Here is a 17,520-nt window from a genome sequence, read left to right as displayed (position 1 = left end):
TTCGCTTTATCACCCCTCCTGAGCTCAGCCTCTGCTCCGGCCCCACCACGGCAATAACTGGTACGGATGGATATTGGATAACAGCAGGAATCCACACAGGGAAGGGAGGAGGCTGACCCAGCCAACCCCCGCCAAATTAAAGGAGGAGTAAAGAAAGCAATTAAACAATATTCAACCAGAGGCAAACCGAACAGCGGGGAAGGCCCGCACGGCCCATCTCCCTTGTAAATGCAATCCCGTTTACGAGCAGAACCTCATTGTAATTGCCTGCCCCTAAGCTGTAGCTACACATAGAATAAAAGAGCAAAGCGTGAAGTAAAAGTGCAACATGCTCTTGAAAGAGTGGGCTAATTTCTCCATCCATAGGGGATTCCAATGCCCTGTACGTTTGTTGCTTCAAGTGTTTGCAGAGAAAAAGACACATATCTGAACTTGCTCAAGCCATGGAAGCTCCCATGAGTGGCACAGCAGTTGCAAGCGTGATTTTGGTGCTGTTTATCCCGGTTTAGGCTTAAGGAGGTGGTTGCTCCTCTGAAGGGAGAGCACCCCTCGCACCAAGCCACTGCCTCGTGGCTTGAGGCAATGCTACCTTGGAGCAGACACCACGGGGAGACAGCGCTGACAGAAGCCCGGCTGGCACCAAAGGGCCTCCCCGCCCGCTCCACAGACAGGTTCCGAGGCACCAAACCCCGTAACAGCCCTACAACCCGCAGACGGCAGCGCTGCACTATTTCACCTCCCGTGAGCGGAAGGATTCCGCGAGGGCGGGACGCGTCACGCTCCGTGACCCCGCCCCGTTCTTCCCGCCCGGCCTATAAAGGGTTTCCGGCGAGCCGCGTCGCGCGCGTAGTATCCGTGCGCCGGCCGAGCTCGCTGAGGGGGCGGCCGCCATTTTGTTCAGAACTGGGTCTCTGCTGAGACCGGCGGTCGTGGGGGGGGGGCGGGGGGGAAACGAGGTTGTGAGGGAATAAGGAGAGCGGGGAGGAGAAGGGGAGAAACAAGAGAGAACAAGGAGAGAAGTCGGGTCGGCCAAGCAGCGAGCGGAGGGAGGGGAGCCGCGGGGAGGGGTCCGCCCGGCCGCTGAGAGGCGATGGCGGATATAGACAAGCTCAACATCGACAGCATCATCCAACGGCTGCTGGAGGGTGAGGGTCCGGGAAGGCATGGGGCGGGTGGCCGTGGGGTGGGTGTCGGCCGTGAGGCGCCTCCGTGGTCCCTCTTCAGCCGCCGCTGATGCACCGCGTCCTGCCCGCCCGGTGGGGTCGGGGGACCAAAATGGAGGGGCTTGCCGAGGCGCTTTGTCTTACCGGGGCTCGTCTCCGCCTCCCCCCCGGGCGGCTCGGCCCTTCAGCCCCAACTTTTCCCTCAGTCCTTGTGTTTCCGAGCTGTTCCCTGCGCTCTGATCCCTTCTGCGCTCCCTGGTGCAGTGTTGGGACCAGCCGGCTGCCGCTCCTTCTCCTCCCCTGCAGCTCTTAAGGAGATGCTTAATTTAGTATAATTTTCGTAGGAAAGCGTTTAAAAACCCCTGGATTTTTCTCTTGTCTTCCACGCATGCACATGGGTGCTGTGCTTTGGCTGGGTAGTTGTGGGGCTCTGGAAATAAGACCTAAAGAGTCTGTAGAAGCAGGTTTTGAAAAAGTCTTGAGATTTGTATGGGTTTCAGGCTGTCGTGGGTTTAGCTTTGATGAGCTGCTTGCGTTAATGCTACCATTGGGATTTGGCTCTTAATTTGTAACATATGGTGGCTTTTTAGGTGTGCAGAGAGGGTTGGGTTTTGGTGTTTCAGACACTCTGTGGAAGGGCTTATTGTCTTGTATAGTTAGGGCTTTGGGTTGGCAATACTTGCTTGGGAATTTCTTAAAGGAAAAACTCAGAAGTTGCAGGGAATGTCTTCAGCATCATTCCTTTGGTTGCAGGGGTCAGCACCATGCTAGAACTCTCGGCTGATTGTAAGGCAAAAGGCGGAGAAGTAGCCGGTGGCGAATTTTCTTCTAGGCATCAAGGAAATTCATCATTCAGGGAAGGAAGCTGGCCTGAGACAGCCTCATTTCACATATGGCAGGGCAAAGCATCTCATCTGGGCTCAGGCTTGAAGAGCTGGGTCAGGGATTTAACTTCTTTCCATTTGGCATGAAGTCATGGGATCAACTGGGTTGGAATCTGAGATGTTGCTGAGACAAATGGTGAAGAAATGTCTTTTGGCTGTATTGCACCCTTTCCTTGTAAGATGTGGCTTGTGTAATAGCTTCGATAGCAAAAGGGCAGGCAGAGGAGCAATAGTGCTACTCTAGAAATTACTTGGAATTAAAAATCCTATAGATGCATTATGGGATTATTGAGCTTGAATAAGTAAAAGTAAATAGGGTTTTTCCTCTGATCTGTGGAGGTTTTTGCTTGTTACCAATTTAAGCTTCCCTGGTTTAAATTATTTAAAGGCTTCCTGTCATAAATTTAGACCAGGATTTTCCTAAAACTCTACTAGTGTGATTTGTAGATCCCAGGTCCTGGGTGTCATATGATTGATGACATATTAATACATGCTCAGCTGCAGGTATTAATTACAATTATTAGTTCATATCCCCTAGTGTAACTAGTGCAAATTATTAATATCAAAAACATGGAACAAGATAATCCTGGGAAGAGAATGAATCATTTTGAATTATTTCTCTTGTTTAAAGTTTCAAAAGTAGTGTGATGTACTGTGTCAGTGTGTTCTGTTCTTACCCAGCTTGTTTCAGTATTACACATTTGGAGGAGATGAGCGTTCATAAATCAGGCTTCCAAATGTTTCCTGACAAGATCTTCTGAGAGATGGTTCATGCAACGCAAGGTGTTACCTGAGGTTGCATCAGCTGCCAGAACTCTGAAAGTAATGTTTTTCCTCTATTGACATTTCAGCTGGGATTTTGGATGCCTTGAGGCAATGATTGTCTTTTGATATTTAAAATAATTACCAATGTTAGTAACCTGTGCTAGTGTTTTTTTGTTGCTTAATAAATGTCTGTTACAAACATCTTTGCCAGACAGAGTAATGATTGACCTTTGTGGCAGTCTGTCATTTTTATATCTTCTTTTCCAAAAAGGGCAAAAAGGTAATGCATGTTAGCAACCACTGCAATTTTGAGTGGTAAATTGTGTAAATTACTGTGCAAACATGGTTCTCCTCAGTTGTTTAAAATGTACTTCACGTATTCTTTCCCTGAAATCATTAAGGTCTGGCTGGGGTAAGTGATCTGAACCTCCAAGGTGGAGATTTGCACTGTGCTAAATAGAAGGGGAAAAAAAGTAATCTAAAGTATGTGTAAGGATTCTTACTCTATAGACATTTGGAGCAAACAAGAAAGACTTTTTCACTGCAGTTCTGGTAGAACAACTGCATAATGTTAGTTACCCAAAGTGGTGTGCCTCTGCCACAGCTCTGTTAAGAGTTTCGACCTTTATTTGCGTGTAAATTAAAACCATACTCAAGCATGAAAACACTGCAAAATCTGCTTTAATAATCAGCTTACTCACAAAGTTGTCCAAATCCTTATGCAGGCTTTAATTTTTAGAGCAGTATGGTCTTTCATTAGAGCTGTCGTTAAACTGTATGCTTTTTATAACAGTTAACTTTAGGTGATTTTGCTAGTAAAATAACAAACTCAAGTGTTAGGAGGTACTTGATGAAATACTTCAAATCAGTGAGAAACTACAGTCAAGTAGGTATTTGTGGTTTATAATACGCCTTAGCGTTGTGCTGTTGGAAGAGATCAAGAGAGCTTCGCTGGTAATAAGTCTGGTCTAATGGTCAAGATGAAGTGAGGAGTGATTAATGAATTACTCTCACTTTTGTTCTTAATATAGGGTATTAATAATGTATTTGTGAGGGAGGTTTACTTGTTTTCTGTCCTGACTTCTCTGATGAAGTGATACTATTCTTACTTTCCCCCAGATAGTAGATACTCTCCCACCCACATTAGGCTAGTTAGCTGAAATTATTAGTTTATTCTTTAAAAGCCCTGGAAGTGCCTTTTTAGCTTCTCATTCGAAGGTAAATATTTTAAGTCTTTCTTGCTCTAAATGTTAAGAGTACAGAGCCATTTGACTTTGAAATGTCACAAGAAAACATTGTTCTCAACCTTGGAAAGCCATTAAGTAAAAACATTGAACATTCTGAGCTTTTTTGCTGTAATTGAATTTATATGGGATGTTTTACCTTCTTTACTAATGAGGTTTTGTTCTGCTAGGAACAGTCTTGAGTACAGGTTGTCTAATCATGTTACTTTTAGTAACTGTACTAACAATTTTCACAAGAATAAGGCTTTTAAGGTATAGTAAATGACAGTATCCTTCACTGAGTATTGAAATGGTTCTGAAGTGTCCTTGATAGTGGATAAAGTCTCGAATACTTACGGAGCTAACTCACTTAACTGAAATAAGAAGGGACAAAAGTAAGAGCAAATTACTCTCCTTCTAGGAAGAGTGTTGTAAGACAGCAGGTTGATGGTTCTGAGTTTGCAGCTGTGTGTGGCTGCCAAGTCAGAACTGCCTCTAGAAGATGCTAGAAAAGCTCCCTGTAAGATGAAAAATCAGTGACATTTTGTACGGTCATGGAAGGGGTTCCAGGAAATGGCAGAATTCCTGCTCAGCTCCAGGTAAAAAATGAGTGACAAATCCTGAGATTCCAAGTATAAGCATGGCTTCCTTTCCGCGTCATGTCAGATGGTGTTCCTGACTTGAGCCCCTTATCAGTTTCCTTCATCGGCTGTGTTGGCAGCTTTTCACAGATAAGCAGGGTCTGGTTTGAAAAAGGAGCTGATAGTAGTGTAACTAGAAAACAAGATTGAAATGCATTAGTCTTACCATGGTAACAATAAATGACAGGGTAAAATAACACCATTCAGCATACCTAACTGGAACCAAAGTTGAAATACGCTTCTGAAAATATTTTCTGTGCTTCAGCCTCTGCTAATGCTATTAAGTGAAAACCAAATGATGAATGGAGGCTACTTTGAATAAAGCCATGTGAGGCTGGAGTGATGGTAGCCATTCTGAAAGCTAAAATCCTGGTTAATGCACTAAAATCAGCAAAAAGACTCTAAATCCTCAAACTTTTCTGTTTACACACCCACAGATTTCTATTCCTGGTAAAGCCTGTTGTATAGCTGTCAAGGAGATATTCTCTCTAATTTGCTTTTAATGGGGAAAGAGGATCATCCAGTTATTAAAAATAGTTGAACCAAAGAGTCTGGGTAAACTTTTGCTGACAACAGTGAGGGCTGTTTCTTAGAAATGCAGTTTTCCTCTGATATTTTTTTGTTACATGTTCCACTAAATACAGCACTCACTGGGCTGAAGGGTCACTTGCTATTCAGCTTCATATACTGCAATAAGTGCCTGTGATTCTCACAGTTGTTAATATGAAATGTGTTCGGATTTTACTTGAGATGGGTTGGGGTGCTCTGATAAAGTTTCTAATAGGCAAGCAGCACTTCTTGACCTCAGATAATATAATTTTCTGTAGTTTGTAGAGCTTCGTGTTAGCCATTTCCTGCTGTGTTGCAGCAGTTTATAATAACAGGAAAAATGAGAGCCCTGCATTTGGAAGACGAGGACTAGATTCCTATCAGTGCTGTGGATTCAGTCACATTCTGCATTTACATCTCAGTCATTAAAGTGGAAGAATTTGTTATCTCTGAGTATTTGTGATGAGTGTGAGTATGTGTTTACTGCATAGCTCTCTCCAGTGTGGAAGTAGACTACAAGATGAAAACTTGGCAGTGATGCAGAATCTTCTGTTTGATAATGCTGCTGTGAACTTTCATATTAAAAAGTAGACTACAAATTTCTCATTTTAGAGGCTTGGACACTGAGGAGTTGCTTTTCAGTTTCACTTTTCAATCTAAAATGATCTGATCAAAGTTGGTAGTACCTGCAAGAAAGGAAAACCTTTTCTACATCAACCACTTTCAAGTTACTTTCTTTCATGCCGATGGTGCAAAACTGTCATAAGGAGCTGCTAAAAGTAAGGTGAAAAACAACCTGCAGTATTTTTGGAGATGTCTCTGGGATTGCAAACATCTTAATGTAAAAGGTGGTAAAATTGAGAGATCTGTTTAGTAGCCAAAAATGAACTGACCTCCTGATAGACTATTTTCTTTAAAACATTTTCGGTACAAGTATTTAATTTTGTATCTCAGTTGGCAGCTTTTCAGCTGCAGCTTTTAATGTAATACAGGAAAATGAGATGTATCAGTGAAATTTCCACTATTTTTGAGTTCTCTTTTTGAGTACTTCCCTAAGCATATGTCCCTTTCATGTTAACCTTGAATGAGGTAATATAATCAGTTTTATAATATCATTTGCCTTTGTTAAAGGGTTGTGTGGCACCAAGCAGAATATTGGGAAATGCTTGTGATTGGATGTGGTGCAGAAGTCTGTTGTACTCTATGTGCATGTGGTCTTCCGACTGTTGTACTCTCTAGATCCCATAGTTCTTGACCTATTTATCTTTCACAAACAAATGTATAAAAGTTATCCTGGGTGTCAAGCAGTGTTCTAGCTCCTGGCAGCTGCAGCTATGTTTTGTACTAGCTCCATTTGCTTGCACCAAGATGTCAGGGTGCTGTTAAATTCTTGCGGCTCTTCCTTTTATTTTCCCCTGTCTGCTGGGGTGGCTGTAGCACTGCGCTCACCTCTGTGTAATACACGTATTTTAGAGCTGGTGTTGTTTGTTGCTTTCCTGCAGTTTTCCTCCTTGTCTTGGAAAGCAGTGTTAATTTTAACAGTTGGAACCCATGTTCAAATCAGTACCTCTGCAGGCATCATCCAGGTTCCATGAGTGATCTTTTCTGGAGTCTTTTCTGTCCTGAGGAGAGCTTGTTTTTCCAAAACTTCTCATACTTGTACAGTGGAAAAGGTTTGTTAGAAGACTGCCCAGACTGGACACTGAAATTAAAGCTCTCGAAAAATCATTTTTAAGAGCAGTAGCATCTCTGAAAGAGGATGGGAATAAATTACTCTTTGGAAATAGTGCAGCAGTATGTGGAGACCAGGCACAAATAATGTATTACTTGAAATGGGCTGACTTTTTTTCTCAGCTGATTAATCATTAACTTGTTCCACTGCAGTTCCAGTCTGTTGTTTGAGAGAGGTTATTGTTTATGCATTGAAAGAACAAATGTGCGAGTTACAGCCCCGTTGGCCTGCTCTTTTGACTTTATGACCAAGCTGCCAATTAGTATTGTACTTGTCTGATGTCTGCGAGCTGCTTTGGTTTGGTGCAAAGCAGAGAGGACAAACTGTAAACACAACATATTTTTCATAGTATATTATTTTTGCCTCTCTTAGTGAGATTAAGTAATGTGAAGGCTCAGAGAAATCTAAGTACTAGAGACTGAACAGCCTGCATTTCATTGCAGATTAGAAAATCCTTGCACTAAAAATACAGATTTCTCAAACCAACATGCACTTCTGCATATTTGGTGCTTCTGAAGCCAAAAATATTTTTTCTGAGCTTCTCAGGATATATAGGTCAATGTGAGAAGAAGTTGAACATGCTTATTTCTTCTGTGCCGATTCCATGTTGGATGAGAGTGGTCTAAATGTCATTGGCAGGCAGTGTGCTACAGAGCTGAATCAGATTGTCCTGTTCTTCTTTCATCCTTCTGGTGTCTCTGCTAGTGAGCTTGTGGACTGCAACAAAGCATCATTTTATCTTGTCAAGGTTTTCTGCAAGTAGGTGACTAAAACTGCAGGAATATTATACTGGTTAAGTGAAAATACATTAGAGAAGCAAGGAAACTTGTATCTGAAAACAGTTTCCAGATTTTCATTTAATCTTCAGCAGAAATGAATGCATATGCTTTATTCATGAGCTTTAGTGACTCAGTGCGTGACACAGTCCATATATTATTTTATACTTTATGGATGTGCAATACAGAGTTTGGTTTTAGCATTTTCTAACAAGACCAAGTCATAGAAAGTTAGATTTTCAGCTTTTGAGAAAGCTAAAAACAAGTGTAGTGTATTATCTCAAAACCAAAGCTGAATTGTAAAATTGAAAAGCAGGGGAAATGTTAACATAATTCAGGCAGCTGGCCGCTTGATGCTATTAATTTCTGTTCCTTATTGCTTCTGGATAGTTGGCATTTTGAGTAACTTGCTCATTGCTTGGGAGTGTTTGGAAAATTACTGTATGGATGAAAAAATGATTGTGTGGATGAAAAGCCTCATGCGTGATAAGCTGCTGTGACAAAGATGTAACTTTCATTTATATGCTCCATTACTTTGGATGCTTTAATAGAAGACATGAAGTTTAGTGGTAATTCCAGTGTTGTCATGTAATGTCAGAGCTGAGTGATAATACACAGGCAGTGAGTAGCGAAGGAGCATGTATTGCTTGAAAGATAACATGATGAAAGCCATGGCTTTTGACCTACAATTAAGTTAATACAACTGTTGGTATACATTGTAATTTGAGCTAAAGTTTAATTTGAAGCTTGTTTGAGGAAAAGTCTTGTGGTTTAGGGGGTTGTCCATGATTCTGTGGGGCAGCCTGTGCCACCGTGACCAGTACTTCTGGGAGTCAGTGTACGGGCTGGAATTGTGGTAGGAATGCTGTAAGTGCTGGTAGAAATTGCATCCAATGACACTTGATTTTATGGATGGATATTACACAAGCATTATTTTATTCTTGGTCTAGATAAGATGTATGCTGAGTCAGCAGTGTTTCTACTCTTAATCAGAGGCTTGCATAAAAGTAGGAAGCTTCTGTGCTAATGAGGAATTGTAATGCCTTTGGAACACAACAGCTTTTGTTCTTACTCTTCCTAAAACATGCCCCCTGCTTCCCCACTTTTCCTCTTGCATTTCTCTCTTCTTCATTCCATATAGTGCAAGGCCCAAAGTGACAGTACAGATATTTGGGTCTGTAGCTTCCAGATTTCTCGCTTTGAGGCTAAACAGTATCAAGGGAGTTAGACTCTAATGGTATCTGGAAGGTTATTTAGGAATTCGGGAAGGTAATATTGCATAGGTTCTTGTATTTGAAAGGGTCAGGGGTTGTTGCTTGCTTTTCTTTGCAACTGAAGACCAAGGTTTTTTTGGGTAAGAGAATAAATTCTTCAGTTTCAATGCCATCTGAGTTGTGCACAGTAAGTCCCTTAACTAGGCAACATTTCCAGCAATGCTTCTGTTCTGGAGGTGTTAAGAGTGTTTCAGGCATCTGAGGCTGAAGTTCTGAGGTCATTTGGCTTTGATGGAGCTCAGCCAATGGGTTATGTGGTAGAAGATGACTTTGCTTATTCCATAATCTTACTGGAGTTTTGAAGAGGTTTTTATTGCTTCAGCCTTATCTGTACTCCATGTTGTTACTGGTTTGACACCAAATAAAAATAAGCTGTACCAGTAATGCCATGAACACCATTTTTATTTAGTCTTATCCTAACCCTGATAAAAGCTGCTGCATGGAACTTGGCCATAGGTAGCGTATTGCTGCCATAGAAATGTCCTTTGTATTTCTGGGCAACAGAAATGGGGCACAGGGTGATAGGTAAATGGAGGATAAGCTGTGCTGGTGGCTGTAGAAACATGTCCGGGTCAAACTGGTGTCCTTGTTGTCCATACTAGGACAGAAAGCTTTGATAGATACTAAAGAGAACCAACTATTTTTGAATTGTTTTAGTGGGGGAGATTGGAGCGTTAATGGAGGGGGTGAAGGACTGAGGGAAAAAGTGGTCTGAGGCTGGGAGATAAATGTCCTACTGGCTTGTCTTTTACTGTGCTCAAAGGCAATGATAAGGAGAGCTGTTTTGTCATTGGGATAAAAGAATATTTCCTTATGTATACTTCTGACCTTCCAGTCATACCCTTGTTTTTTTTTTCATGGCTGCTAACTGCATTGTAGAATGGGGCAGTACAGTATTTATTGGTAGTACAGCCTTGTTTAGATACTGTTTTGGGCAATTGTACAAGCTTCCCTAAACTGTCATATATTTCAGCTACCAGGTTGATGATTAAATGGGAGCCTTCCTTTTCCCATCTTCAGATGGCTTTCCAGAGAACAAGTGTGTAACTGCTTCAATAAAAAAAAAAAAAGTCTATATAGTCACATTGTCCAAGATATGTTTTATAACTAAAAGGACTAAACTGATGCTATTTAAAATGTGGCATTTAATGGGGGAAGTGTCAAGCCTTGAATTCTGTTAAAAGAAAGTAACATACAACTGAAACAGAAGACGCTGCCCTTTCTCTGGTGACAAGACAGTGCAGTTTCACCTCAGCAGACTGATATTACCCTGCTATCATCTCATTCTGCATTGCAGTGGCATTTAGTCTCTTAAAATAACAGCAGGGTTGTTGATTTTGATAACTGAGTTCTGACTCCTTCCAACAGTGCGAGGATCAAAACCAGGCAAAAATGTCCAGCTTCAAGAGAATGAAATCAGAGGATTGTGCTTGAAATCCAGAGAAATCTTTCTGAGTCAGCCTATTCTACTAGAACTTGAAGCTCCACTGAAAATATGTGGTGAGTGCTGTGATCGTGATTTGATACCTGGGCAGGGGGCGTCAGGTAAATGCAGCTCTTAAGCAGAGAACAAATGCTGAATGTTATTTTCACTTACTAACAGCAAAACTGATAAAGGATTGTAGCAAAAGGAAAAATAAACCCCTGCTGGATGCTTAGGGGTTTGGTTTCACCATACTTGTACACAGTGGTGCTCGTTTTGCAGCACTTTCATGTCCAGTTATGCTAAAAGAATGAAGAATGTCAAAATGAAAACCTCAATAAATGCACTTTTAAAAGCTTCCAGTATTTTATCCTATTCCAACACTGAGGGATTTACATCAGATTGAAGTAGATTGTTTAGTATTAGACATTGGTTGTCTAAAATTGAGTTAGATGCAACTGAACATACGGTTGGTTTCTCAGAATCTTGACTTTGTTTTACAAGTGTGAGTATTTCTGAGTAGCTACATACATCTTAGGGCAGTTAACCATTGCGTTACATAGATGCCAGACTTCAGAATGTAATCATTTTATATCCAGTAAGATAAACTGATTTTTAAGTATGTTGTATGTCACTGCAAGTTTTTCTTTTCTGAAGCATTGTTCCTTTGTTCTTTCTCTAGAATCAGACAAAGAATGTAGCAAAGGGTCACTTACATATCATTTCCAAATAATCTTTGCAGGTGATATCCATGGACAGTACTATGACTTGCTTCGACTCTTTGAATATGGAGGCTTTCCACCAGAAAGCAACTACCTGTTCCTTGGTGATTATGTTGACAGAGGAAAACAATCTTTAGAAACCATTTGTCTTCTATTGGCCTACAAAATTAAATATCCAGAGAATTTTTTCCTCCTCAGAGGAAACCATGAATGTGCCAGCATCAATAGAATTTATGGGTTTTACGATGAATGTAAGTAATAGATGTGTGCATCATCATCTGGGGATGATGATGATGATGATGCTGTATACTTGGGTGAAGTTAACCTGGAGAATGGGCTGGTGTTTACAGTGGTTATGTTACAGTGATTGCAGCTACTTCATATTAAGACCTGTAATGTTTAAAATAAACATGGCATTGCTACACAGTTAATGTACCAGCGCTGTCACTGCAGGGTGCATTGGTAGACCTTACCCTAACATAAGAAGCAGTTTTATAATGAAGTTGGAGTGTATGTTCATGTTTCAAAGGATGTGACTTAATCCAGATAATGTAGAGGAGATAAAACTGATAAATTAATTGTGCAGTGAAGCATTCTCACAACTTGCATTATGGGACAGACTTGGCTTGTAGCTTACAAGATGTACACTCCATGTCTCATTTCTCCTTCAGTGAGGAAACAAAGATGTGTGGTATTTCAGAGTTGACTCCTTGGAGATTAATCACAGGCTTAGTCATAGGTGGCGAATATGTTCAGGGTTCATGTCTGTTGGGAGAGTTGTCTTGAAAGTAAAACTGTAGTAGTTCCAATTTTCAGTCCTGTTTCTTTGCCTGGGGAGATTATGTGGTACAGCAGAAGAAAATCTGCTTTCCAGGAACTGCTGTTTTCCCCTAAAGAAAACAGTAAATGGCAAGATTTTCCAAAATGGATCAAATTCTCCAAGGGATAACTTTCTGAAGCAGAGTTGGGACTGGAGAGTCTGGCTGCCAGCAGTGGGATGTTGTTCTGTTGTCAGACCAGTGCTGTCCTCAGAGCTGCTTCAGAGCACTCTGCCACACTGAAAGAACCTCTGCAACTTTCTTCTGAGCAGTGAAGTGTGTCAGTGGGTATCAAGAGATAAATTGTGTATAGGCTTTAATGGTAACTTTTTGCAAGCTTTAGTAAACTTAAGGCTGTTAGGTTGACTGTAGTTGTGATGAAAAAGCATATTGACTGTTTTTATTCCAAAATGTCTTCCAGGTAAGAGAAGATACAATATTAAGCTGTGGAAAACCTTCACAGATTGTTTTAACTGTTTACCAATTGCAGCTATTGTGGATGAGAAAATATTCTGCTGTCATGGGGGTGAGTTCCTTAGTCAGTACATAAGAAACTAACACTCTAGTGTCAGTCATGGCAGTTTGATGTTTACGTTGGTGAAGCTTCAGAATCTGGGGGATTTTTTTCTCTGCCTTGGTGCATGCTTGAGGTAGGGTTGAGCTGGATTAGTGTCAGTTTGGTGAATCATTGAGCTGGTAATTTTGTCACTTCAGACACAATTATCTGCTTTTCCTTTTGTACCAGAAGGCACACTGAATAGCCTCTCCTTTTGAGTAAAGAGTCATTGTAGGTTTTTTTTTTGGCTTGCATGACTGGGAGTTTTATGTGCATTGTGAAAACATGGTTTTTCATAGAATCAAAGAATGGTTTGAGTTGGAAGGCACCCTTAAAGATTGTTTAGTAGAATCCCCCCCTGCCAGGGCAGGGACATTTTTCACTAGACCAGGCTGCTCAAAGCCCCGTTTAACCTGAGGGGGTTGGAATTTCATTTGTAGAAGTGGGCTCTGTTATGCCATGTGTTACCTGCTTCATGCTGCTTTTCAAAGTAATGAAATACATATTGCACCTTAAATGTTTTATCACTTGCATGTGCCAAGAAATCTGTATCAGTGAGAAATGGTATGAGGTCTGTTTGACACTGTATTTCATCTTGGCAGGCCTGGTGGTTAAAATGAACATACCAAGTGGTTTCTAGTATTAATGCCTCTTATTTAACAGCTCTTTTATCAGACACTTGCAAAATACTACAGTGAGATTATAATAATCCTGTAAAATGTAGAAATGACTTTGCTTATCTTGATTCCAGTAAATAATCTAGTAAATGGACATATCCACAAAGTGACTTGTCTTCTGTTACAAAAGCTTTAAAACAAATGAAAAGCAGTTAACAGTGCAAGTGAGTTATGTAAAATCAGTTTGAATACAGATCGGTTTTGTTTTAAAATATTAGCTCAGTCTTGAGAGCAAAGTTGGATTAAGCTCTGAGCTGTGTGTGTCTTACAGGCCTGTCACCAGACCTTCAGTCAATGGAACAGATCAGACGAATCATGCGCCCCACTGATGTACCAGATCAAGGTCTGCTCTGTGATCTCCTGTGGTCTGACCCTGACAAGGATGTCTTGGGATGGGGTGAAAACGACAGAGGAGTGTCCTTCACATTTGGTGCTGAAGTGGTTGCTAAATTTCTCCATAAACATGACTTGGATCTCATATGTAGAGCTCATCAGGTATTCTAGTTTTGTACAGTAAACCGTAATTTGGGTCCAGAGGGATCTGAGGTGCTTACCTGGTCCAACCCTACCCGCACATACTAAGTGCAAAACAAACCAGTGTGAGCCTGAGTTGCTGAGGATCTTATATCTGCAAGGGTCAAGATTCCACTGTCTCTGAGCAATTTGTCCCAGTGTTTAACAACCCTTGTAATGAAACTTTTTTTTGTCTTAATACATATAAACTGTTGCTGGATTCCTGATTCATAAACCAGACTGTCTTGAACCCAGCAGAATCCTGGTTTTCTCATTCTTAATGAACTCTGAACCAGGTCCTGCTGTGGGTTTCCTGTTCCAGTATGAAGGTCTGGAACTCATGTTCCTTAGATGTAGCCAGTCTGTCAGCAGCTGGCTTGATTAAAGCCGCTTTGCACTTCGGCAGGAAGTTGTTCAGTCTTAATATTTCTGCTTTCTCTCTAAAGGTTGTTGAAGATGGGTATGAGTTTTTTGCAAAAAGACAATTGGTAACTCTCTTCTCTGCCCCAAATTACTGTGGAGAATTTGATAATGCGGGTGCCATGATGAGTGTGGATGAAACTCTAATGTGCTCTTTTCAGGTATGGTATCTGAAGGTTTCACCTACTGGTTAGCGCAGTTACACTTTAAATTTGTTCTGGTTAGAATCACTACTTCACTGTTACAAACCCATGCTGCTTGTTTCAAATGGATCTTTACCAACACGTAAACAGGGCTGTGCTTGCACTTACGTCTTCAACGATGTGATAAGCCCATGCTGATGTGAGTAGGTGAGCTGCTTTATGCTGGGAAATCGTCCAAGCAGAGCTCTCAGCTGTCTGCCTGCTTCCATTGGCGCCAGCTCAGATCAGCTGCTCTCAAGCCCTTGTCCGAGCTCTGAGCAGGAAACACATTTAATTCCTGGTGTGCTGATGACTTGCTCAGATGAGCTGTACAGTGCTTTTACGCGTGAGTTAATTGCTTGCTGGTAAGAGAGTTAAAGCTTTGTGCTAAACACCTGAACTATCTTTTTCAGATTTTGAAACCTGCAGAGAAAAAGAAGCCCAATTCCAGCCGACCTGTAACACCTCCCAGGGGCATGATCACAAAACAGGCAAAGAAATAGTCACTTTGGCTCTGCCTTGCTGGGACTTGTATCATAGTATATAACCTCCATTTTTAACACTGTCATGTGTACTGTTCAGCTTGCTCAAAATAGATAATGTGTTTGTGGTTTTACTTTTGATTTGATGAATGGCATTTGCTGGTTGTACCAGCAAATGAAAGACTTTCTTTTTCTCCCTCCCAGGAAGAAAGTTTTAAACTGTCCTTTTGCTGGTGTTACAGCTGTGCTCCACAGTGTCCCACAGTCGGGGTAATCCTACAGCCGACTTCCTGACCTGTACAATGAGTAGTGTAAATGCTTGTTTTCTTCTTTAGGATCTAAAGAGGGCACTGGTGTGCTGTGAGAGTAGAGATTTGTTACTGTCAGAAATTACATACTGTTTATACAGACCACTGTGAACTTTTTTTTTTTTTACATTTTTTGTTTTAAAGGGATTTTCTTTTAATGTCGTGTCACGTACACGTTTGTTTCATTGCTGTCAACATTAGAAATAACCTTCAGCCTCACCAGGCTCGCTGGGATGATGTATATTTAATTCAGACACTCCCCCCTCTCCGTACACTTCCAATGAGAATTAAAGCCATCATTTTAAGTGTTTGTGTCTCTTTCCTGAAGCCAAAGTTCGCTTTGCCTGTGACCCACCTCGCCGAGCTGGCAGGGCTCTCCTTTCATCCCACCTTCCTCTTGGAGACGGAAGGAAGTGCTGACTCAAAATAGCAAGTAGAAACGCTGTGCTGTTGGTCCTGCTGTGCTCACAGTGAACACGTTTTTGTACAGTTCCCGTGTGGTCGATCGAGTGGAGCATTTTCCAGCGGCGGCCGTGTCGGACGGACGGGAGCTACAGAGGTGGCTCTGGATCTGCCGGAACGGGGTTTGTGCATTTTAGCCTAAAGACTTTGTTCTACAAACGTAGACAATGGCTTGGGAAGCCAACCAGGGGCGTCGATCTCGATCTCCAGTTTCTATGAATCTCTCACAGAATCTTGTTTTTTAAATACTGTTAATCTTTTTTGGACGGATAACAGTGTACAATACCATGTAGTGAAAATCACTTATTAAATGAAGAAGTTGTTAAATCTTCTCAGTGTCAGTTTATCACAACATAAACACTCCTGCTCCCAGAGGATGTGACTTAGAGAAATAAATTTTTCTGGAAACCCCCACATTCTTGGTTTGGATTTGTGTGAGCTACCAGCACTAGAGATGTGTGCCGGGCACGCTCGGCTGTGTTCAGCTTTCTGTGGTTTGAGTGGGGTTGTTCACTCAAGTACTGCTCTGAGAAGGTTGTAGCTGAGGATGAGACCCATTTCCTCTGGTTCTTAATTAAACAGTGAAGGAGGAACCACTGCCAGTTGTTTTGTGGCCAGGTTTGGTGTGCCCTAGCCAGTGTGGGTCATGTCGGGGTGAAGGGTGAGGTGTGATGTGGGCTCCGGGCATCTCACTCCTCCATTTGCCACTTTGTGTGCCTGTGGAAGACACTTTACGAGGCCAGTGAGGTAGTGTGCCTGCTGCTGCAGGGGGAGATTGGGGTGAGCCACCAGTGCTGTTCTGGTGGCCACTGGCGAGTTTCCCCTTGTTTCCGGACAGAGCTGAGCTTTTCTGACAAGAAAAGCAGCCCCCAGACATTGTTTTTACTTCTTTAATGTAGTTCTCTACCAAATCCAAGAACATTTTTCTTCCTCCAGGCACCTTGTCCCCTCTACAGCTAATAACCCAGCTCTTGGTATTATTAGATGAGCTTGTTACATCAGGTTTTGGTGATTGCCTGTCACAGGCTTCCTTACCCCCTTTTTTACCCTTTAAATCACTTCTGTGGTTTTCTTTACTGCTCTGATTTTAATCCCTCCTAGTACAATAGTCACCTGCATCTCTAGATCTAGTGATAACGGAGCACAAGTGGAAATGGTTTTATGTGACCTGTGCCAAGGCATGCGTTAACCCATCTGCAACTGTTCCCCCCCACCCCGGCTGCTGTGCCTGTCGCTGTGTCACATCTTCCTCTGCGACTTGTTTCCTTCTTCTCTCCTCAGATGCGGTTTCAGTGACACGCGCCTGGTCTGGGCTGCGTTCCCTGGCACTGCTCCCGGATCACGGCTGCTCGGGGTGAAGGAAGTCCCATGGCAGTGGAAGGTTCCTGTCCCACCCCAGAGGAGGAAGGGAAGGCGACTTGCTGCTGGCGCTGCGGGTTGCAATCAAAAGCTCAGAGGCAGGTTTTATTCCCATTTCTTGGGGATTTTTGATCAGTGGAGGGAGAGAGGGAGCAGCAGGCACAGATTTCCTATTGTTTTTCCATAATAATACTTGCAGGATCATCCAGTTCAGGAACAGCAGGTGCTGTGGCTCCAGCAGGCACTGCGCCCTTGCTGCAAATCTCCACCAAAGCAGGACAGTTGTGATAAACCCGAGTTATCTTCAGCCCTGGCCTTGTGCTGTACACCCAAGTCTAACCTGAATGTGCTGCTCTGACAAAAAGTGATGAAATCTGAGGTGGAGCCCTGTGCCTGTTCTCCACCTGGGAGGTGCACAAGGATGGACCATTGGGATGAGGTGCTAGAAAACGCTGAGGTTCCAGAAGATTTAGGCGCTCCCTAGGAGGAAACTTTCCAAGAAACAAGTGTCTTTGGGTGTTAGAAGTGCAAAAGGGGGAGATGCTTCTTCATTTCTTCAGAAATACCTCAGGTTTGGCCCAGCAGAGATGG

At 42.3% G+C, this 17,520-nt stretch overlaps 1 protein-coding gene across 2 annotated transcripts; it reads left to right on the top strand.

The window, feature by feature from the left end:
* Positions 1 to 969: 969 nt before the first annotated feature.
* PPP1CC (protein phosphatase 1 catalytic subunit gamma) lies at positions 970 to 15,897 on the top strand. Of its 2 annotated transcripts, XM_062614408.1 has the most exons (8): positions 1,053 to 1,145; positions 2,729 to 2,869; positions 10,376 to 10,507; positions 11,173 to 11,403; positions 12,392 to 12,496; positions 13,475 to 13,698; positions 14,163 to 14,297; positions 14,732 to 15,897. In XM_062614408.1, coding segments are annotated over exons 2-8 (918 nt in total). In that variant the 5' UTR covers positions 1,053 to 1,145; positions 2,729 to 2,868; the 3' UTR covers positions 14,822 to 15,897. The 2 variants fall into 2 exon arrangements, with proteins under 2 accessions (XP_062470383.1, XP_062470392.1); XM_062614399.1 differs by lacking the exon at positions 2,729 to 2,869 and having other exon boundaries at positions 970 to 1,145.
* The last annotated feature ends 1,623 nt before the right edge of the window (positions 15,898 to 17,520 follow it).

The sequence above is a fragment of the Pezoporus occidentalis genome, unplaced genomic scaffold, assembly GCF_034315485.1.
Source record: "Pezoporus occidentalis ecotype Australia unplaced genomic scaffold, CSIRO_AGI_Poc_V1 ctg102, whole genome shotgun sequence".
In the NCBI taxonomy this organism is placed as follows: domain Eukaryota; kingdom Metazoa; phylum Chordata; class Aves; order Psittaciformes; family Psittacidae; genus Pezoporus; species Pezoporus occidentalis.
Note: the sequence above shows the minus strand (reverse complement) of the source record. Positions and strands in the feature narration are given on the sequence as shown.